Genomic DNA, 23,325 nt, shown 5'->3' with positions numbered 1-23,325 from the left:
TAAAATTATATTCGGTTTTCCCGTCCACAAACCTTGCAATATTTTTTTAAGTTACCAAATTGTGCAGCAAAAACAGATCCCAGTGCAGCAATCACTCAATATTTGCTTTTATTGCAAGCAATTAGAAAGTTGTCATTTCTCTGTACAGTGTACTCCCAATGCAATTTAATCCAGAAAGAGATTAAGGTTGGAATTTGAGAACATAAAGACTATTTAAAATTACTTTTAGGAGCTGTGCTCAACTTAGGTTCGAACTCCAGAGATCGGTAAAGTTCAGTATGAATATTCCCACGTCCGCCATTTTTACACAGTCAACTAGTCAATTTATTTGTTCCAAACTGTACATTACTGAGATTCTGCACTTGAATGATGTGGGCCCCACAACTTGTATTTATATAGCACCTTTAATGTAGTAAAACATCCCAAGGAGCTTCACAGGAGTGTTATCAAACAACATTTGACACCGAGCCACATAAGGAGATATTAGGACAGATGACCAAAAGCTTGGTAAAAAAGGTTGGTTTTAAGGAGCATCTTAAAGGGGGATAGAGAGGTAGAGAGGCGGAGAGGTTTAGGGAGGGAGTTCCAGAGTTTGTGCCCCAGGCAGCTGAAGGCACGGCCACCGATGGTGGAGTGATTATAATCAGGGACGCTCAAGAGGGCAGAATTGGAGGAGTGCAGACATCTCGGGCAGTTGTGGGGGGGTTGTGGGGCTGGAGGAGATTACAGAGATAGAGAGGGGCGAGGCCATGGAGGGATTTGGAAACAAGCTTCAAGCCATGCCGAGTGTGTAGTTGCATTGCTTATCGTCACCAGCTAAATGCAGCATAGATTCACGTTGGGAAGCGTGTTACTCACAGTGTGTTTTCTCTCTTGTTGATTATCAGATACATTTCGTAGAACTTGCCCTGTGGAATCGCTCCCTGTGGTACCAGTAAGCTGACGCCTGTTTGGAACAAGAAAGGAAAAGTTTGCAACTGAGGTGAAGTAACATGGGTTAGAAAATGTCTCGGTGCACGGAGCCAGCAGTGGGTCAGTGGGTAACACTCTCGCCTCTGAATAATGGAAGATTGTGCGTTCATGTCCTATACCTCGAGCACATAATCCAGGCTGACACTCCCAGTGCAGTGCTGAGGGAGCGCTGCACTGTCAGAGGTGCCATCTTTCAGATCAGACATTAAACCGTGGCCCCGTCTGCCCTCTCAGGTGGACGTAAAAGAACACTATTCGAAGAAGAGCAGGAGAATTATCCCCGGTGTCCTGGGGCCAATATCATCTTTCTTTTCAACATTTCAAAACGTGCTTTCAGTACTCTCGATTCAGTGGTACTTTATCTGCCAGTGTCATGGGCAAGAAGCATTGGATATTACATGGATAGATAGATAGAGACAGAGAGACTAATTAGACATGGTGCGGTCATTTTGAAAGAAAGATTTGCATTTATATAGCGCCTTTAACGACCACCGGACGTCTCAAAGCGCTTTACAGCCAATTAAGTTCTTTTGGAGTGTAGTCACTGTTGTAATGTGGGAAACGCGGCAGCCAATTTGCACACAGCAAGCTCCCACACACAGCAATGTGATAATGACCAGATAATCTGTTTTAGTGATGTTGATTGAGGGATAGATATTGGCCCCAGGACACCGGGGATAACTCCCCTGCTCTTCTGCGAAATAGTGCACCATGGGATCTTTTGCATCCACCTGAGATGGAATAGTTTGCAATATTAAAGCAATAATTAGGTTGAATTATTTGCATTTCTCCGTGATACTCAGTGACGTGGTAGGTCAACTGTGGCTTTGAGAGTAATTATTGCTAAAAGGTCCTAGCAGCTTTCTGTAAGGGTTTTGTATAAATGTGCATGAAACTGCTGAGGGCATTTTTAATCTCCAGTAATCTTGACATTTAGAGATTGCGAGTGCCAAGAGTAATGAAATCTGTTTGACAGGATAACTGCAATGGAAGACTGGTTTTCAGTTAATGTACTTGGCAGATGACATTTATCATAAATATAAATTTCATACCATTGTGCTATTGTTGGCATTTTGTGCGGGGAGTTTTTTTTTCATTATAAAGATGTTAGCACGGGAGCAGGAGTTTGCATCCCGTTCAGCATCGCAAACAGGAAATGATAATGAACTGGAAAAATAAATGTTGGTTTACATGTGAATCCATTAATTGGCCTTGGAGCCAAGCCAGCGGGACATCTTCTCCTTGTCTCAATGGAGACAGGAGGAGTTATGAAAGAGATTCCCGGTCGCCATATAATACCGAGGTGGACACACACTGCGGACCTCAAATTAGCACGGTTGGGGAGCTGGAACGCAATCTAAACACTGCAGCAAGGCCCGAGTGTTTCCTCAGGAATGCCCCATCACTTTCTGCCGTATACTGTATCAGCAGCTGTCTGGGAGCCGGGGCTGTGTGATGGCCAGCAGCCAAGCTCTCCAAAATTAAAGGATCGTGTTACCCTTCGACATAGGTTTACATGGGATATACGGCACAGAAACAGGCCATTCGGCCCAACCAGTCCGTGCCGGCGTTTATGCTCCACTCGAGCCTCCTCCCGTCTTTCCTCATCTAAATCTATCAGCGTAACCCTCTATTCCCTTCTCCCTCATATACTTGTCCAGCCTCCCCTTAAATGCATCGATACTATTTGCCTCAACCACTCCCTGTGGCAGCGAGTTCCACATTCTCACCACTCTCTGGGTAAAGAGGTTTTTCCTGAATTCCCGATTGGATTTCTTGGTGACTATCTTATATTGATAGCCTCTAGTTATGCTCTTCCCCACAAGTGGAAACGTTCTCTCTGTATCCACTCTATCAAAACCTTTCATCATTTTAAAAACCTCTATTAGGTCTTCTTTTTTCAAGAGAAAAGAGACCTATTCATCCTTTCCTGATATATATACCCTTGCGTTTCTGGTATAATCCTTGTAAATCTTCTCTGCACCCTCTCCAGTGCCTCTATATCCTTTTTATAATATGGCAATCAGACCTGTACTCAGCCCTCTAAGTGTGGTCTAACCAAGGTTTAGCATAACTTCCCAATTTTCAATTCTATCCCTCTGGAAATAAACCCTAGTGCTTGGTTTGCTTTGCTTAATGGTCTTGCTAACCTGTGTCACAACTTTTAGCGATTTGTGTACAGGCTGAACCTCCCTTATCCAGAACTCCCTTATCCGGAACCACCCCTCGTCCGGAACCATTCCTGGCCACCGGGCGGCGCATACGCAGAACTCCGACATTAAGTCCCTCTTCGCTGCTGACTCCCGCAATCGCTGGCAGACCCCGCGATCCACCGCCCCCGCCTCCATGATCGCTCTGCCGCACCCCCAGCCCCGATATCCCCTTGCTCAGTACCTGTACCATCCAATTTAACGTGACCACCCCTCGTCCGGAAAAATCCCTCATCCAGAACAGGCCAGGTCCCGAGGGTTCCGGTTAATGGCGGTTCAACCTGTATTTGTATTCCACCTCTACTCTCACCTCCAAGTTATAAGTGACCTCCCGGTCATGGTTATGCTGATAGATTTAGATGAGGAAAGACGGGAGGAGACTCGAGTGGAGCATAAACACCGGCATGGACTGGTTGGGCCGAATGGCCTGTAATCCTATGTAATCCTATGTAAACTCTACAATATGCTGTGTGCGGGACATGGAATGGGCGAAGGTCAGCTTCTACAGGACAGTTGGTGTGTACACAAAAATAGTCCAGCATTACACAGGATATACGGCACAGAAACAGGCCATTTGGCCCAACCAGTCCGTGCCGGCATCTATGCTCCACTCGAGCCTCCTCCCGTCATTCCTCCACTAACTCTCTGTATTCTATCCCTTGGTCAACTTTGTATCCATGCTGCTGCTCCCCATCTGTGCGAGAGTGCTCCAACTGATATCTCACTGCTTACATCACCATCGGAATCCCATTCTGTCTGGTCACTTACTGCTGTTACTTTCCACGTGTCACTGATCACTCTGCCCGCCCGCTATTCTCCAAATAAACCACCTGAGGCTCTGATTGATTTCTACTCACTCACTCGTCCACTCACTCACCCACTCGCTCACTCACTTGCTCCCTCGCTCACTCGCCTGCTCACTCACTCGCTCGCCCACTCACTCACTCACTCACCCACTCGCCCACTCATTCACTCACTGACCCGCTCACTCGCCCACTCTCGCCCACTCATTCACTCACTCACTCACTCACCCACTCACTTGCCCACTCACCCACTCACTCGCCCACTCACTCACTCGCCCACTCATTCACTCACTGACCCGCTCACTTACTCATTCGCCCGCTTACTCACTCACTCATCCACTCACTCACTTGCCCTCTTACTCACTCACTCGCCCACCCTCACTCGCCTGCTCGCTCATTCACTCGCTCACTCGCCCGCTCACTCGCCTGCTCACTCACTCACTCACTCGCTCGTTCACTTGCCCACTCACTTGCCCATTCACTCACTCACTCACTCGGCCACTCACTCGCTCGCCCATTCACTCGCCCACTCACTCGCTCTCACTCACTCGCTCTCACTCATTCACCCATTCACTCATTCGCTCACTCACTCACTTGCTCACTCACTCGCTTTCACTCACTCACTCACTTGCTCACTCACTTGCTCACTCACTCGCTTTCACTCACTCACTCACTTGCTCACTCACTCGCTCACTCACTCGCTTTCACTCACTCGCTCACTCGCTCGCTCACTCACCCGCTCACTCACTCACTCACTTGCTCACTCACTCACTTGCCCACTCGCTCACTCACTCACTCACCCACTCACTCACTCTCACCCACTCTCTCAATCACTCACACTCACTCACTTTCCCTCTTACTCACTCACTCACCGCTCTCACTCGCCCTCTCACTTGCTCACTTGCTCGCTCATTCACTCACTCTCATTCACTCACTCATCCACTCACTCACTTGCCCACTCGCCCACTCGCTCACTCACCCACTCGCTCACCCACTCACTCGCTCGCCCATTCACATTCACTCATTCATATTCACGCGCTCACTCACTCGCTCACTCACGGGTATCCATTATTCTTCGAATCCTAGAACTAACATAAGACTAACATTTGCGTGACTGCCCTTTCTAACGCAGGTACATTTTAATTGGGCTGATGCAGCATTGGAATGGTGCACAAACACTTTAAATGTTAATATTCAGCCAGTAATTTCTAGTCTTCTACAAACCATTTGCCAACATAGGAATTGCTAGATGAAAAAAGATTAAGGTTCATCCAATTCGCCTTCTATCATCCGGGTAGTCGTGTGATACGATAATGGAGTTGTTGACCAATCACGGCGAACGATCTCTATCAGTGCATCTACAACAGACCCAGACACGAGGCGAGGAAAACCCCAGAGTGGGGGAGAGCTTTGGGCACCACGGGTATAAAGTCCCCTGTTCCTCCCGAGCACCCTGCACTCACCACATGTCACAGCTCAAATTACCCATATACTGCATCCCAAAATATTATTTTCTGGAGGAACCTATCCAATTTGCCTTTGAATGAGTCAACACTAACGGCATGGCCATCTCCCGAGGGAGTCTATCCCACAGATTGACCACTCGCTCACTGAAATATTGTTTCCGCAGAGTACTTTTGAATGACTCCCCCTTCAAGCTCTGGCCTTGTCCACTGCTGTTCCTGTTCTGGACACGGTGAAAGCGCTCACCTGGTCTACATTATTCAGTCCCTTTAGAATCCCAAAACAGCAACCACAGAACCTCTCAACCTCCTCTACCAGTGGGAACATGCCCAGGTTACATAATGCGCTCCTCATAATCCAATCCCTCCAGCCCCTCAATCATTCTGGTTGCATTTGAAGCCTTGATTATATTTGCTGCCTTGCAGTCACTGCCAGATATCCATTCATGTCCCCGACTATGCTACAGCTGAAATTTGAGACTTACTGAAGTGGGACGGAGTGGAGGTATGCACAATGGCTGCAGTTGATGGCTGGGCCCTCAGCTATCTCGGTCCTCAGCTGGTTAGACCTCAGCAGTAGTAGCTGACCTACATTGGCTCAAAGTCCAGCAGTGCCTCGATTTTAAAATTCTCATCCTCGTTTTCAACTCCCTCCATGGCCTTGCCCTCCCTATCCTTGTAATCTCCTCCAGCCTCACAAACCCCCGAGATGCCTGGGCTCTTGCGTATCTCCAATTTTAATCGCTCCACCATTGGCGGCCGTGCTGAGCCCTTAAACTCTGCACCTCTCTACCTCTCTCTGCTCCTTTAAGACGCTCCTTAAAACCTACCTTGTTGACAAAGACCTTTAGTGACCCATCCTATTATCTCCTTACATGGCTCGGTGCCAATTTTGGTCCGATGGCGCTGCTGCGAAACGCCTTGGGACGCTTCCCTACCTTAAAGGCGCTGCATAAATGCAAGTTGTTGTTGTAGCCGAGGCCTCGTCTGCTCACTCAGGTGGATGTAAAAGATCCCATGGCACTCCCTGGTGACCTAGCCAATATTTATCCCTCAATAAACCAATGTTCCCTGCAAGCTGTGCTTTGGTCTGTGCAGCCTGTATCGTCGAATGTGTGGTCCCTTTAAATTTCTGCGCATGCGGGTTATTTACCTGCATGGGACCTTGCAGATTACTGCGTGGCCACACGCGCAACTTAGCGGGCACATTGCAACCAACACCTAAAACAGATGATCTGGTCATCATCACATTGCTGTTTGTGGGAGCTTGCTGTGCGCAAATTGGCTGCTGCGTTTCCCACAACAGTGACTACACTTCAAAAGTACTTCATTGACTGAGAAGGGCTTTGGGACGTCCGGAAGGTTGTGAAAGGCGCTATAGAAATGTAAGTCTTTCTTTCTTTTGAGCTCTACCTCACTATCACTTCTCTCGACCTCTCCACGGTCTCTAAATTCTCAAGACTGCTTGTCCGACATCCAGTTCTGGATGGGGCAGAAATTTTCTCCAATTGAATATTGGGAACAACGAAGCCATTGTTTTCGGTCCCTGCCTCAAACTCCGTTCCCTAGACACTGACTCCATCCCTCTCCCCAACTCCTGTCTGAAGCTGAACCAGACTGTTCGTAACCTTGGTGTCATATTTGACCCTGAAATGAGCTTCCAACCATCTCTCCGCAGTATAACTAAGACTGCCTATTTCCACCTCTGTAACATCGCCCGTCTCCGCCCCCTGCCTCAGCTCATCCGCTGCTGAAGCCCTCATCCATGCCTTTGTTACCTCTAGACTTGACTATTCCAATGCACTCCTGGCTGGCCTCCCACATTCTACCCGACGTAAACTAGAGGTGATCCAAAACTCGGCAACCTGTGTCCTAACTCATACCAAGTGCCGTCACCCATCACCCCTGTGCTCGCTGACCTACATTGGCTCCCGGTTAAGCAACGCTTCGATTTCAAAATACTCCTCCTTATTTTCAAATCCCTCCATACCCCTCGCCCCTCCCTATCTCTGTAATCCCCTCCAGCCCCACAACCCCCCCCGAGATGTCTGCGCTCCTCTAATTCTGCCCTCCTGAGCATCCCTGATTATAATCGCTCCACCATCGGTGGCCGTGCCTTCTGTTGCCTGGGCTCCAAGCTCTGGAACTCCCTCCCTAAACCTCTCCGCCTCGCTACCTCTCTTTCCTCCTTCAAGCCGCTCCTTAAAACCTACCTCTTTGACCCAGCTTTTGGTCACCTGCCCTAATTTCTTCTTCTGCAGCTCAGTGTCAAATTTTGAATCTCCTAATACACCTGTGAAGCGCAGGGGGACCGTTTCACTCCGTTATATGTACAAGTTATTGCTGTTACATACCCTATTGCAAGTCGGAGGTACAAACCTGAGTTGGGCAGCGTCAGTCGTCCACCCAGACAGCCGAAGGTTCCGCTGGCACTGTACCCGGGCTCCCTGGGCATGGTGCCCAGGTGCTGCGAGCTGAGCACTTTGTTCCTCATGTTCATGACCACGTTGCTGTCCTTGCTGTTACCCCCTGGATAGGTGCCCAGCGGTGCCTTGCTCGGAGGCTCCATGCTGCCCACCAGCACCGAGGCGGTGGTGGAGGAGTTGTAGACTTTGATCTTCAGGCTGGGCAGTGGGTCCAGCAGTGGAGAGTTGGTCATGGGGATCTTGTCGGCCGTGTCCTGCAGGGTGTACATCGGCCCGCGGTACGAGCCAGCGTTGGCCGTCAGGTCCGGCTGCATCGACGAGCTCAGCAGCTGTGAGTTGTCTGGAACGGGGCAAGAAACACAAACACGCATGAGATTCACGTCAAAGTCGGCAGCACAGAGACAGGCCATTCGGCCCAACCGGGTCCCCACCAGCCTCCTCCAACCTCTGCTCCATCTCACAGTGTCAGTCGTGGCTCAGTGGGCAGCACCCTCGCCCCCCTGCCGAGTCAGAAGATCGTGGGTTCGAGTCCCACTCCAGGGACTTGAGCACAAAAATCCAGGCTGACACTCCCAGTGCAGTGCTGAGGGAGTGCTGCACTGTCGGAGGTGCCGTCTTTCGGATGAGACGTTAAACCGAGGCCCTGTCTGCTCTCTCAGGTGGATGTAAAAGATCCCATGGCACTATTTCGAAGAAGAGCAGGGGAGTTATCCCTGGTGCCTTGGCCAATATTTATCCCTCAATCAACATCACTAAAAACAGATTATCTGGTTATTATCACATTGCTGTTTGTGGGAGCTTGCTGTGTGCAAATTGGCTGCTGAGTTTCCTACAATACAATAGTGACTACACGCCAAAACTACTTCATTGGCTGTAAAGCGCTTTGGGACGTCTGGTGGTCGTGAAAGGCGCTATACAAATGCAAGTCTTTCTTTCATCCCACCACCATATCCTTCCAATCCTTTCTCCCTCATGTACTAATCCAGCATCCCCTTAAATGCACCAAGTTAGTTGCCATGACAACTCCACAAGCTCCACATTCTCACCGCTCTCTGGCAAAAGGAGTCTCTCCTGAATCCCTTCTTGGATTTATTGGTTGACCATCTGATATCGATGGTCCCCTAATTTGGGACATTCCCGCAGGAGTGGAGTTTCGGGGCTGTATTTCCCGGCGCTTTGCGCTGCGGGTTGCGCCCTGGAGCGGTGTGAAAGGCGGCGGCGAGTTCTCCAGCGTCCCGCCGCGATCCTCGGGTTGGGTTTTGCCGCGGCGCGGAGCAGCACCGGCGGGAAGAGCTGGGCCGGGTGTGCGGCGCCCCTGGTTGGAGCTTGGACTCGAACCCGACCCGTCCGCCTGGAATCGCGTCTCGCAATGGCCGCCTGGGAAACCAGAGCGGTCCGGCCATGCCGCGAGCGAAGAGCACGGTAAATGTACTGTAACAGGAAGCGCGAGCATTTTAATTTTTTTGCAATTTGTGTTGTGGTGGCGTGGACAATGTTTTGGGAATGTTCTTGTGTTTAATTTTTAAGGTTCCCGTCTTCCCCCCCCCGCCCGCTCTCTCTCGGAGCGCACACGGCCTGGCACTTTAGTTTGTGAGTTTCCCACCCTCACGCCACGAGAGGTGTACAACGCCTCCCTTCGTGCTGCGCCCCCTGACACAGGGCCCAGATGCTCCAACTTCCTTACCCAAAGCGCAAACCATTCCCGGCCGCTACGTTTCCCGCCCCATCTCCGTTTACGCCCCGAAGACAGAAAAGCCTCAAGAATCCAGCCCGACGTATTAAGAAAAATTGATGTCAGAGCCAAAAACCGTGCCAAAGTCAAGTGCTTTCGCTGTGCAGACCCATATCATACAGGCTCAGTTATGCAAAGATGTCCTGCCCCATTCCCACCAGGAATTTTGCAATAATCGCAAAAAAGACCGACTTGCCGGAGTGTCCCAGTGATTTCTGGCGGGCAGAGATTGTCTGGCCCGACATTAATTACTGCCCGTACGGGTCACACCCCTACACTCGTGGCTCCCTTCCCCTGCTGCACTCCTTGGCTGAGGTACTAAATCTTTCTGTGGCAGCGATTTCGCGGACAGCGGCGATTAGGCTTGTCAATACTAGAACAATTATGCTGGGGTGACTAACTGCCTCCCTGGAGGAAGTGATCTCTCCTGTGTACGTGTCACTTCACAGCTTCCTCGAGTGGGGACAGCGGATGGCTTTTCAGGTGGGAAAAAGGTGACTGCAGCACTTGCCTGGTGACCTTAAAACTCAGGCCCCATCTGCCCTCTCAGGTGGAAGGAGAAGGTCCCTCCGCCCTCTTTCGAAGAACAGCAGGGGGAGTTCTCCCCGGTGTCCTGGGGCCAATATTTATCCCTCAACCGACATCACAAAAAAACTGATGATCTGGGGCATTATCTCATTGCTGTGTGTGGGAGCTTGCTGTGCGCAAATTGGCTGCCGCGTTTCCCACATTACAACAGTGACCACACTTCAAACAGTACTTCATTGGCGGTAAAGCGCTTTGGGAAGTCCTGAGGTCGTGAAAGGCGCTATATAAAGGCAAATTCTTTCTTTTTCTTTCTTGGCTGCAGTCAGAAATAAAAGTTTACCCCCAGCACCCCCCTCGCCCCCTCCAACACCCACTTCCCGCACCCACTCACCCCTTTTTCTGGTGAGAGTTTTTGTTTTCTGCGGGTCTCACCTTCGAACACCTCGATTTTCCACCTTCATTCGGTAAAGTTACAGTAAACCGTTTAGAAAATACCGGTTAGGCCCCAGCTGGAGTACTGTGTCCCAATTCTGGGCGTCGCACTTTAGGAAGGATATCAAGGCCTTGGAGAGGGCGCAGAGAAGATTTAGCAGAATGGGGCCAGGGATGAGGGACTTCAGTGATGTTGCGAGATTGGAGACACTCCTTAGAACAGCGAAGGTTAAGGGGACATTCAATAGCGGTCTTCAAAATTATGAGGGGTTTTGACAGAGAAGTTGGGGAGAAACTGGTGGGAGGGTCGGTAACCAGAGGACACGGATTTAAGATGATTAGCAAAAGAACTAGAGGGGCGAGATGAGGAGATGTTTTTACGCAGTGGGTTGTTGTGATCGGGAACGCGCTGCCTGAAAGGGCGGTGGGAGCAGATTCAATAGTGACTTTCACAGAAGAATTGGATAAATACTTGCAAAGGAGAAATCTGCAGGGCTGTGGGGGAAGAGCAGGGGGGAGTGGGACTAATTGGATCGCTCGACCAAAGAGCCGGAACAGGCACGATGGACAAAGCGGCATCCCTTTATGTATCATTCTATGAGTTCCGCCCAGCTTCCAGCAGAGAACAGGGCAGTAACGTAAATGGGGGAGAGTGGGGGGGCAAGGGGCTGGTGTGACACCAATATTCCCCAAACCCTCCCGGGATGACGCCAAGACGCAGTAGCTTGGGTTATATTGGCAAATCAACGCGCCTCGAGATCACAATAGGGCAAGGTTTTAAACACCAGTGACCCAGCAACAGGGTGTCCTTTTGAATTGGGCGCTGTGCGTGCGTGTGTGTACGTGAGTTACAAAAGTTCTCACTCTCCTGTGCCCCAGTGACTTTGTAAATCTTAGACATGTGCAATGTATGCACCTGTGAGTATGCTCACAGGCCTTCCGCGGGAGGTGGGCATCGGAGGAGCTGGAATGCATCATCTCAACAGGGAACAAAATTTAAATGTAATTTGATTTGATATGGTTCCCTTCAATGTTTAACTGTCAATCTGTTGTTGTTGGTACCCTCAATAAAAAAGGGGAGGTATTTGATTAAAAGCTACTTTAAAAATAGTTGTAGAGCTGTTGAATTGGGAGTGGCTTAGCCAGCCACGTGATGTTCACAAGACTCAATAAACCCCAGCCAATTGGGTCTAGGTCATCCATGATGAGGTATGCAGTTGTGAGCCTGGTGAATGAACTGCTAATGTGTCGTGTGATTGTTAAACCTTTGCTAATAAACCAACTTGTTCTTAATAGCAATGTGTTGGTGTGAATTCTTAAGCAAAGAACCCATGAAGCAAATACATTACAATGTGGTTTGTTTAGTTAAGTGTTCGGCTACCTGAGCATCCAATGCGCTGCTTGAATTAGTATTCCTGTGAACTGGGACTAAAAAATAAGCATGCTATGCAATTTTTCTCCTCACAGCCCGAATTGCACATTCTGTAATTCCAATTGGGACAATTACAGAGCAGACGCAGCACATATTTCACGCAAAACCGAGCAGATTTCTCAGAGGTGCTTCTGCCTCCAAGGGGGAGATGAGGCAGCCCATTGATTATATCTTGTGCACGATTATGCAAAGTCAGGTAATTGGGGATCATCTGTATGCCGTATAAGGTGGCACTGTCACCCTTGAGTGATCCCTTTAAAGGGGCAGCCTCATTATTCACAGCCTTTCTTAACGGGACGTCACAGCTCACATAATAAGTTATGGGTAGCGTCAGCTTGGATCTTAAGAAATAGGAGCAGGATTCCGCCATTCGGCCCCTCGAGCCTGCTCCGCCATTAAATTCGATCATGGCTGATCTGATCTTGGCCTCAGCTCCACTTCCCCGCCCGCTCCCCATAACTCTTCACTTCCTTATCGCTCAAAAATCTGTTTATCTCCATCTTAAATATATTCAATGACCCAGCCTCCACAGCTCTCTGGGGCAGAGAATTCCAAAAGTTCACCCTCTGAGAGAAAAATTCCTCCTCATCTCCGTCTTAAATGGCCGACCCCATATTTTGAAACTATGCCCCCTAGTTCTAGATTCCCCCACGAGGGGAAACATCCTCTCTGCATCTACCCTGTCAAGTCCCCTCAGAATCTTATATGTGTCAATAAGTTCACCTCTCATTCTTCCAAACTCCAATGGGAATAAGCCCAGCCTGCTCACCCTTTCCTCATAAGACAACCCCTTCATCTCATGAATCAGTTAGTGGGACTTGCGGCAAACAGCGGCCAGTTCTGGGTTCAAGCCCCCACTACAACACCCGAGCACATAACCGAGGTCAGCAGATGCCGTTGTTTGGGCGTGAAAATAAACGGAGTTCCCGCTTGGTGGTTACAGTGGCTGTAACCAGGCATTCAGGGTTGCTCTCATACAGGCAGTTTCTGTCACACTGTTGAAGCCCAGGTATTCAAAACCCTCGCCAAGGCCCTGACATGCTTCCTAAAGTGTGATGCCCACAACTGCACACAACATTCTACCTCAGGCCTAACCAGGGTTTTATAGACTGTTGCCACAATTTCCTAGCTTACGGTGTCAGGTGTGGCTCAGTGGGCAGCACTCTCGCCTTGACGTCAGAAGGTTGTGTGTTCAAGTCCCACTCCAGGGACTTGAGCACAGAAATCTAGGCTGACACTCCCAGTGCAGTGCTGAGGAAGTGCCGCACTGTCGGGGGGTACCATCTTTTGGATGAGACGTTCAACCGAGGCCCCACCTGCTCTCTCAGGTGGACATAAAAGATCCCACGGCACTATTTCGAAGAAGAGCAGGGGAGTTATCCCCGCTGCCTTGGAGCCAATATTTATCCTTCAGTCAACATCACTAAAAAAACAGATTATCTGGTCATTATCACATTGCTGTTTGTGGGAGCTTGCTGTGCGCAAATTGGTTGCTGTGTTTCCCACATTGCAACAGTGGCTACACTCCAAAAAGTACTTAATTGGCTGTAAAGTGCTTTGAGATGTCTGGTGGTCGTGAAAGGTGCTATATGAATGCAAGTCTTTCTTTCTTTTTATGGCCCCCTAGTTTTGGTCTCTCCCAACATCTTCTCCATGCCTACCCTATCCAACCCTTTCATAACGTTATCGGCCTCTATCAGATCACCCCTCAGCCCACTCTGTTCCAGAGAAAAGTATGTTGTGAAAGGCGCTACAGAAATGCAAGTCTTACTTTCTATCTGGCTTCAATTAACCGTGTAGCGCCTTGGGATCCTTTGCCCGTCGAACGGCGCGCGGCTCCCATCGTAGGAAGCAGCCGGCCGCGAGCGGACGCTCGATCACTCACCGTGCCGGGCCGTCTTGAAATTGACAGGCTGGAAGCCTCCGGTGAGAGCGGCAGAGGAGTCGGTGATGTCGGTGTCGAAGTCCCGGCAGCTCCTCCGGTACACAATGATGCCGAGCACCAGCATGATCACCACAAAGACAAAGATGGCCACCACCAGCCCCGCGTACAAGGCTACGTCGCCGCCGGCATCCATGGCTGTCGGGTTCAAGGAAAGGTCAAGAGGTCAGCGGTGTGTTCTTAATCATAGGCACATGGGAACAGGAGGAGGCCATTCAGCCCCTCGAGCCTGTCCCACCATTCAATGAGATCATGGCTGATCTGTATCCTAACTCAATCCACCCGCCTTGGCTCCATATCCCTTAATAACCTTATAACATAACATAAGAAATAGAAGCAGGATTCGGCCATTCGGCCCCTCGAGCCTGCTCCACCATTCAATAAGATCATGGCTGATCTTCTATCTCAACTCCACTTTCCCGCCCGATCCCCATATCCCTGGATTCCCTTACCTAGCAAAAATTTATCGTTCTCAGATTAATCGATCTGGCATCTACTGCTCTTTGTGGGAGAGAGTTCCACACTGCTACCACTCCTTGCATGAAGAAGTGTTTCCTAACCTCTCCACAAAGACCTAGCTCTGATTTTAAGACCAAGTCCCCTTGTCCACTCTCCCTGCAACCCCCCCCACCCCACCAGCGGAAAACGTCTCTCTCTATTTACCCGGTCAATTCCTCGTGCCTTTAGCTGCTTGGGTCCCAAGCTCTGGAATTCCCTCCCTAAACCTCTCCGCCTCTCTACCTCACTTTCCTCCTTCAAGACGCTCCTTAAAACCTACCTCTTTGACCCAGCTTTTGGTCATCTGCCGTAATTTCTTCTTATATGGCTCGGTGTCAAATTTATTTGTTTTGCCTTAAAACACTCCTGTGAAGTGCCTTTGGGGCATTTCACAACGTTAAAGGCGCTTTATAAACACAAGTAATTGTTTCAGAATCCTAAAAACCTCAATCACATCACCCCTTAGCCTTCAATATTCCAGGGAATACAAGCCTACTTTGTGTAGTCTCTCCTCATAATCTAACCCTTGAAGCCCCGGTAACATTCTGGTGAATCTGCACTGCGTTCCTTCCAAGGCCAATCTAACCTTCCCAAGGTGCATTGGCCAGAACTGTAGACAGTTAGAAAGAATGATCACACGCACTGTAAAAACAAAGCTAGTTTGGAAGCAAACTGATCCCTTCCATTGACTATTCTATTTTTAGAACGTGTATAATAACCATTGCTGCAAAGAGGCATCTTCTAATAAGCCAATTCATTTCCCTGTCACAGTGAGAGTTTCAAACTCTCAGACATACAGGAAACCAGAGCCTAAAAGTGATTGCAACCACTTTTTATTTTAGTAAAAATCTTTGTACCAGTGGATCTCCTCTACCTTTGCCCATGTCGGGTTGAGGCAAAGTCAATTTCCCTCAGTGATGCTACAGGTACAACTATGGGGATCTAGAGCTTACAGGATCGCATCTATTACACTGTAATACACAGTATTTTTACAGGCCATTCGACCCAACAGGTCCGTGCCGGTGTTTATGCTCCACACGAGTCTCCTCCCACCTCTCTTCATTTCCCCCCTTCGATTCCTTTCTCACTCATGTGTTTATCTAGCTTTCCGCTAATTGCATCTATTTGCCTCAACCATTCTTTATGGTAGCGAGTTCCACATTCTCACCACTCTGTAGCTATGGGGGTGACTGTGTGAGGCGTAGCTTTATAATGGGAGAAATCTGACTCGAGAGGCATGGCAGAATGGTCATGCCCAAGTAAGGAATGTGTGACATACATAACAAATTACAGATAGATGTCCTTCACGGGAGGTTGCAAACCTGCTACTTCACGGGGCCCTGGAACACCACCACCTCCACGTTCCCCTCCCAGTCACACACCATCCTGACTTGGAAATATATCGGCCGTTCCTTCATCGTCGCTGGGTCACAATCCTGGAACTCCCTCCCTAACAGCACTGTGGGGGCACCTTCACCACACGGACTGCAGCGGTTCAAGAAGGCGGTTCACCATCACCTTCTCGAGGGGCAATTAGGGATGGACAATAAATACCGGCCTTGCCAGCGACGCCCACATCCCAGGAACTAATTTTTAAAAATCACACTGTCGGTCCCAAACATACCAACACAATGCGATTGTTTCAAATTCCTTTCTTCATTATTTTGTCGGACATACTAAAAGAGTGGGTTAATGCCTACACTAAAACAGTACGGTAATCCCAGTGCCTAATTTCATGTTCAATGCCTCAGGGTCAGACTGCCACCGAGAGTGATCCTACACACACCTTGTGACGTACGCACCTGTGAGTATGCTCGCAGGTTTGTAGAGCTGTTGCATTGTCCACCGGTACGCTCACAGCCTTCCGCGAGAGGTGGGCGCCGGAGGGACTGGAGTGCATCATTACCCCAGCAACCAAATTTTAATTTGATCATTTAAAGTTTAAAGTTTAATTTGTCGGTTGTACTGCCCCTTTAACAAGGGGGCAATTGATTTATAGGTTCACAAAAAATAACTGTGGAGCTGTTCCAGACACTTGATTTAAAGTTTCTACTCAAATAGTTGTAGAGCTGTTGGGTTGGGAGTGGCTTAGCCAGTCACGCGATGTTGACAAGTCTCAATAAAACCCCAGCCAGTTGGGTTCAGGGGATCCACGATGAGGCAGGTGGTTGTGAGCCTGGTGGATGAACTGGTAATGTGTCGTTTGATTGTTAAACCTTTGCTAATAAACCAACTATTTCTTAATAGCAATGTGTTGCTCTGAATTCTTCAGCAAAGAACCCATGAAGCAAATACATTACACACTTTTAGCATTGATTGGTTACCAGGACACAGTGACCATGGAAACGTTGACTGTCAGGCACAGAAACGTGCTGTTCGATTCGCCGAGCTCTCTCTATCTTCCACTAGCTCCCACATCCCAGATGATTAAGAAACATATGGAACTTTTATCGCTCCTGTGAAGGCCGTGCCTAGCTTGCGTTCACGGGGCAGTGTGCGAGCCCCAGACCCACAGTCAACGATCACTGTACGTGACTAAGAGAAACAAAATGAATGCGAAATAATAAAATGGGAACTTACTAGAGGTTTTTGGTTCATTTAATAGCTTTTTATCTGTTAAAAAAAAAGCAAAAGTAAAATCAATATGGAAAGAGAATGAAATGAAATTGTTGTGACTGTACATAAAAAACCCCAGAAAATTAAGGAAAATAAAAATGAAAGCACTCAATACTTTTAATACTCGGAAAATCACTGTCCCCGCACGCAGGAGGTTTGGTGGAAACCATTTTGTGATTCTGTACAGAATAATGAATGGGGTGTTGATGTAACAAGATGGAGGGTTGAGAAAATGTTGTAAGTTGTGAGGGTAGTGACCAAGGATGGTACTAATGTGACCTGAATCCTGAGACTCACTTAGAGCGCCCTAACACTCTCGCTGCACGTCCTTGAGCGCCCAATCACCATTGTGAGGTGAGCCTCATGTGACAGGATGAAGCATTTTACAGACTTTTACGGGCAAGCAGCCATGTAATCTTTGGTAAATAAGCTGCAAACTGCACATGGGGAAGTGGCCCGAGATGATTTGCCTGCCAATTTTCTCTGCTATCTCTCCCAACAGGGCATCTCATTCACAACGGGCCCTTTTGCATCCATTGCGCTAACGCAAGGTGAGCTATGTGTCTCCAACAGTGCTGGAGTCCCAACGTTTGCTGCACAGCACGGAAGTTTGAAGGTGCAGAAAGCACATATCTTTGTCTCAGCATCAGAGGCAGTCCCTCGGAATCGAGGAAGACTTGCTTCCTCTCTAAAAGTGGGTTCTCAGGCGACAATTACAGTCGCTGTCACAGGTGGGACAGACAGTGGTTGAAGGAAAGGGTGGGTGGGGAGCCTGGTTTGCCGCACGCTCCTTCCGCTGCCTGCGCTCGGTTTCTGCACGTTCTCGGCGATAGGACTCGAGGTGCTCAGCGCCCTCCCGGACGCTCTTCCTCCAATTTGGGCGGTTTTGGGCCAGGGACTCCCAGGTGTCGGTGGGGATGTTGCACTTTATCAAGGCGGCTTTGAGGGTGTCCTTGAAACATTTCCTCTGCCCACCTGGGGCTCGCTTGCCGTGTCGAAGTTTCGCGTAGAGCGCTTTGCTTTGGGAGTCTCGTGTTGGGCATGCGGACGATGTTGCTCGCCCAACGGAGCTAATCGAGCATGGCTAATCCTTCGATGATGATGATGCTGGGGTGTTGGCCTGAGCGAGAACACTGACGTTGGTGCGTCTGTCCTCCCAGGGGATTTGCAGGATCTTGAGGAGGCAACGCTGATGGTACTCCTTCAGCACTTTGAGGTGTCTGCTGTATATAGTCCACATCTCTGAGCCATGTAGGAGGGCGGGTATCACTACTACCCTGTAGACCATGAGCTTGGTGACGGGTTTAAGGTCCTGGTCTTCAAAAACTCTCTTCCTCTAACAGTCTACGAGTCCTCTAACAGAGACCTACAGATCAGGAGATAGGTTGGGAGGCTTTAGCCCCTTTAGGCTACTTGATCTCACCTTTCTATAATACCAACCCTATCAACTACGTCAACTCGATGGTGCCTGAAAAGGGAGGGATCAGTCCTTGGATGTCATGGCCCTTCACTCAAGTGTCATCCTTCAGAGCCCCAACTTAAGTGTAAGGGTACCTGATAACCCACTCATGTAGGGACAGAAATACACAGATGGACACAGCAGTGACAGGAAAAGCTCTTCCTTTGTTTACAATATAGAGGAGAGACACACAAACTCTTCCCCCTAAAAACAACCAGATGCTGGTCCTTTATCACTGTTTGTGGCCTGGATCTCCTGGCTGCATAACCAGTGATGAAATAAAGAACACAAAAGCAAAATACCGTGGATGCTGGAATCTGAAATAAAATGCTGGAAATACTCAGCGGGTTGGGCAGCGTCTGCGGAGAGAGAAACAGAGTTAACGGTTTGGGTCTGTGACCTTTCGTTCAGAACTGGAAAAGTTTGAGATGTAACAGATTGTTCCGGAAGTGCAGGGGCAGTGGAAGGGGGAGGGGAGGGAAGAACAAAAGGGAAGGTCTGTGATTGGGTGGAAGGCAGGCGAGATTAGAGAGACAAAAGGGATGATGGGCAAAAACGCAATGGGAATGGGACAAGTTAGGAAACAAAAGATGAGTCTAGAGAGGGTGTGAATGGCAGAATCATCACCGGCTGCTGCGGGAAAGAGAAAAAAAGGGGGGGTTGTAAATAAAAGGGAGGAAAGGGAAAAAGAATAGGGGCAGAGGATATGGTCTGAAATTGTTGAACTGGATGTTGAGTCCAGAAGGCTGCAAAGTCCCAAAACGAAAGATGAGGTGATGTTCCTCGAGCTTGCGTTGAGCATCGTTGGAACAGTGTAGGAGGCCGAGGTCGGAGAGGTCAGACTGGGAGCAGAGCGGGGAATTAAAGTGAAGGCGACCATCTCATTTTTGCCCATCATCCCCTTTGTCTCTCTAATCTCTCCTGCCTTCCACCCTATCACAGACCTTCCCTTTAGTCCTTCCCTCCCCTCCCCCTTTCATCCTGCACTTCCTTACATCTGTTGCATCTCGAACTTTTCCAGTTCTGACGAAGGGTCACAGACCCGAAATATTAACTCTGCTTCTCTCCACAGATGCTGCCTGACCCGCTGAGATTTCCGGCATTTTCTGTTTCTTTAAAATAAAATAAAGAACTCCTTGGCAGAGGTTGTGATAAGGAGCCTCTGCGATATGCAAGGCAGGCTAGAAACCTTGAAGCGAGCATGGTGAATGAGTTGTGGCCTTGTGAGCGGCGGTGGGGAGTGGGACTCGCTGGTCCCCAGAGCTGACACTTGACTATAGGCTCATTGAGCCTGTCATGACTCCTTTAGCTCTAAGTTTAATGTTTCGCAAACGTGGCTCCAAGGGTTTTCGGTTCGACAAATCACTGCAAATATGTCCGGAGGGGTTATTACTCAGCGGTGCCAGGAACAAGAGCTAATTTGACCTGACAAGTATGCAACTGTGGTCTTTTCAGATGTTTACTTACAGCGCGCAGAGCTGACCAAAAGATTCTGCTGTTGATGTATGAATGAAGACCAACGCACGTCATAGTTTCTTGGGAATGATCTTGACTTTGGTGAGGCAGTTTTTTTCCACCATGTCTGGCTACGTTGGCTCTTGCCTCTGCATCAGAAGCTTGTGGGTTCAAGTCAACGTTGAGAAAGGTAGGGGACAGTCAGCCTTGCTGTTGCTGGGCTGGCCAGGCAACAATATCAACAGCATCAAAAGGGATCAACTTCCCAATTGAGGAGCTTAAGTTTGAACCATAAGAACTTAGGGAATAGGAGCAGGAGTCGGCCATTCGGCCCCTCGAGCCTGCTCTGCCGTTCAATGAGATCACGGCTGATCTTCGACCTCAACTCCACTTTCCCGCCCGATCCCCATATCCCTTGGTTCCCCTAGAGTCCAAAGACCTATCGATCTCAGCCTTGAATATACTCAACGACTGAGCCTCCACAGCCCTCTGGGGCAGAGAATTCCAAAGATTCACCACCCTCCGAGTGAAGAAATTCCTCCTCATCTCTGTCCTAAATGACCGACCCCTTATCCTGAGACTGTGACCCCTGGTTCTAGACTCTCCAGCCCGGGGGAAACAACCTCAGCATCTACCCTGTCAATGCCGCCCCCCCCCCCCGCGTCAGTGGCAGAAAGAAAAGGATAACTGAACAGAGTTGAGACGGGATGGGACGAGAAAGAGAGGCAGAGAATAAAAAGCTCTTATTGCAGAATGGAAACCTATACAGCTCATACATCGCTCATCCATCTTTACACGAGTGCGGAACTTCCCTACACGAGCTTCCATCATTGCGTCCGAGATGGAATCGAGGTTGCTTTTCGCGTTTGGAGCCAGTGCTCACTCTGAGAGTCCCAGGGCCGTATGCGTGAGGCTGACGTGGAGATTGCCTGCTCAGTCAGTGCAGTGCGAGCAGCCTGAGCTCATTGTAAGCACAGCATCCGTGAGATATGCCCAGCTCTCTCACCTGCTGCTCAAGCCCACCCCTGCAGAGAAATCTGTCCAATGGCAATCTGGTTTTTTTTTTAAAATAACTCCTACTTACTCTGCATACACAGGCCATCTGTGCAGTTCTTGGACTCCAGCACGAGGCCGATGCAATCCTTGCCTCCGTTCCTGGGCGAGGGCTCCGTGCACTCACGGCTCCTCCAGTGGGTGCACTCGGTACTGCAAGCCGACCATTTGCTCCAGTCGGTCCAGCCGCCGTCAACTGCATCACACCAGAAAGAGAGAGGCACGCATTTATATAGCGCCTTCCACAACCAGCGGACATCTCAAAAGGGCTTTAAAGCCAATGAAATACTTTTGGGCTGTAGTCACTGTTGTATTGTGGGAAACACCAGCAGCCAATTTGCGCACAGCAAGCTCCCACAAACAGCAATGTGATAAAGACCAGATAATCTGTGTTATTTTTGTTATGTTGATTTGAGGGATAAATATTGGCCAGAACATTGGGGACAATTCCCCTGCTCTTCTTCGAAATAGTGCCATGGGATCTTTTACATCTATCTGACAGGGCAGACGGGGCCCCGGTTTAACATCTCACCCGAAAGACGGCACCTCCGACAGTGCGGCGCTCCCTCAGCACTGCACTGGGAGTGTCAGCCTGGATTTTTCTCAAATCTAGTTACAGGAGCGGGAATTTGAACCCACAACCTTCTGACTCAGAGGTGAGTGTGCTGCCCACTGAGCCACAGCTGACACAGTTTAGTTCCATGTTTGCAAAGAGCCGTTCTATCCCGTAACGTGGTTGGAGAACAAGTTGTACTGATTCTGACTTGGCAATAATACTTCTGGAAAGAGTCAGAGGTTATCGCAAACACAATCAACCTGTGTCGCAAACTGCGGTTGCTTCTGTATTTATAGTCTATGGAACAACTCTTAAGTTCAATTTAACTCGCTTTATTCTGGAGCTCAGTCAGCAATGTGTGGTTAAAAATGCCAATCCTCATCATCACCATAGGCAGTCCCTCGGAATCGAGGAAGACTTGCTTCCGCTCTTAGAATGAGTCCTTAGGTGGCTGAACAGTCCAATACGAGAACCACAGTCCCTGTCACAGGTGGGACAGATAGTGGTTGAGGGTAAAGGAGGGTGGGACTGGTTTGCCGCACGCTCCTTCCGCTGCCTGCGCTTGGTTTCTGCATGCTCTCGTTGACGAGACTTGAGGCTCTTGGCGCCCTCCCGGATGCACTTCCTCCACTTAGGGCGGTCTATGGTCAGGGACTCCCAGGTGTCGCTGGGGATGTTGCATTTTATCAGGGAGGCTTTGAGGGTGTCCTTGAAACGTTTCCTCTGTCCACCTTTGGCTCGTTTGCCATGAAGGAGTTCCGCGTAGAGCGCTTGCTTCGTGTCTGACATGTGGACAAAGTGGCCTGCCCAGCGGAGCTGCTCAAGTGTGGTCAAGTGTGCACCAACATCAGTGTCCTTGTCCAGGCCAACATCCCCAGCATTGAAGCACTGACCACACTTGAGCAATCCTCATACACACACACGCGGACGCTATACATCCTAGCTAGAGGGCGCTATACATTCTATCATTACAGCCTCTTCCACTCACCTGGGCACATGGTGGTGCAGCCAATCTTCTGAAAGGTCTGGCCCTCACAGAAGGCTCCACCATTGAGTGGCGCCGGGTTTGTGCAGGTCCTTGTCCGTTTCTGCCAACCTCGCCCACAGCGGTTGTTACACGAAGACCATTCTGTCCAGGTAGACCAGCCACCATTCACTGTGTGGGGGGTGGGGGGGGAGAGAAATCAGACAGAAGATGGTTATCCGGGAGATCGTTAACTGTATCGCCGGTTGTTTCCTGAAGTGAATGGGATTGGTCGTTCAATTATCGTCATGTACAATTCAAAATAGTCAACAGTAAACCTTTCTATCAACATCATAAAACAGGCTTCTGGAGAAGGTCGTCGATTCAAGTGACACCTTTAATGCAGGAGCATAGTAAGAGAAGGCAGCCATTCAGCCCCTCGAGTCTGTTCCGCCATTCAATTAGTTCATGGCTGATCTGTATCTTAGCTCCCACCTTGGTTCTGTATCACAAGAGATTAATGTGCAAAGTTAAAGCACATGGGATTGGGGGTAGTGTGCTGACGTGGATTGAGAACTGGTTGTTAGACAGGAAGCAAAGAGTAGGAGTAAATGGGGACTTTTCAGAATGGCAGGCAGTGACTAGTGGGGTACCGCAAGGTTCTGTGCTGGGGCCCCAGCTGTTTACACTGTACATTAATGATTTAGACGAGGGGATTAAATGTAGTATCTCCAAATTTGCGGATGACACTAAGTTGGGTGGCAGTGTGAGCTGCGAGGAGGAT

At 49.3% G+C, this 23,325-nt stretch overlaps 1 protein-coding gene across 3 annotated transcripts in view; it reads right to left on the bottom strand.

The window, feature by feature from the left end:
• Positions 1-23,325, bottom strand: part of unc5b (unc-5 netrin receptor B) — a 277,925-nt gene that overhangs the window by 35,533 nt on the left and 219,067 nt on the right. For 2 of the 3 annotated variants that reach the window (XM_070865552.1, XM_070865554.1), the window contains exons 6-12: positions 22,566-22,733; positions 21,053-21,217; positions 18,816-18,872; positions 17,019-17,051; positions 13,884-14,078; positions 7,828-8,214; positions 859-946 (exon numbers count right to left, since the gene is read on the bottom strand). In XM_070865552.1, the coding sequence (XP_070721653.1) occupies positions 859-946; positions 7,828-8,214; positions 13,884-14,078; positions 17,019-17,051; positions 18,816-18,872; positions 21,053-21,217; positions 22,566-22,733 (1,093 nt within the window). The remainder of the gene's footprint in view (positions 1-858; positions 947-7,827; positions 8,215-13,883; positions 14,079-17,018; positions 17,052-18,815; positions 18,873-21,052; positions 21,218-22,565; positions 22,734-23,325) is intronic. The other variant, XM_070865553.1, reaches the window with a different exon arrangement.

The sequence above is a fragment of the Pristiophorus japonicus genome, chromosome 22 (genome assembly GCF_044704955.1).
Source record: "Pristiophorus japonicus isolate sPriJap1 chromosome 22, sPriJap1.hap1, whole genome shotgun sequence".
Taxonomy (NCBI): Eukaryota; Metazoa; Chordata; class Chondrichthyes; family Pristiophoridae; genus Pristiophorus; species Pristiophorus japonicus.
This window is presented reverse-complemented; position numbering and strand designations above follow the sequence as displayed.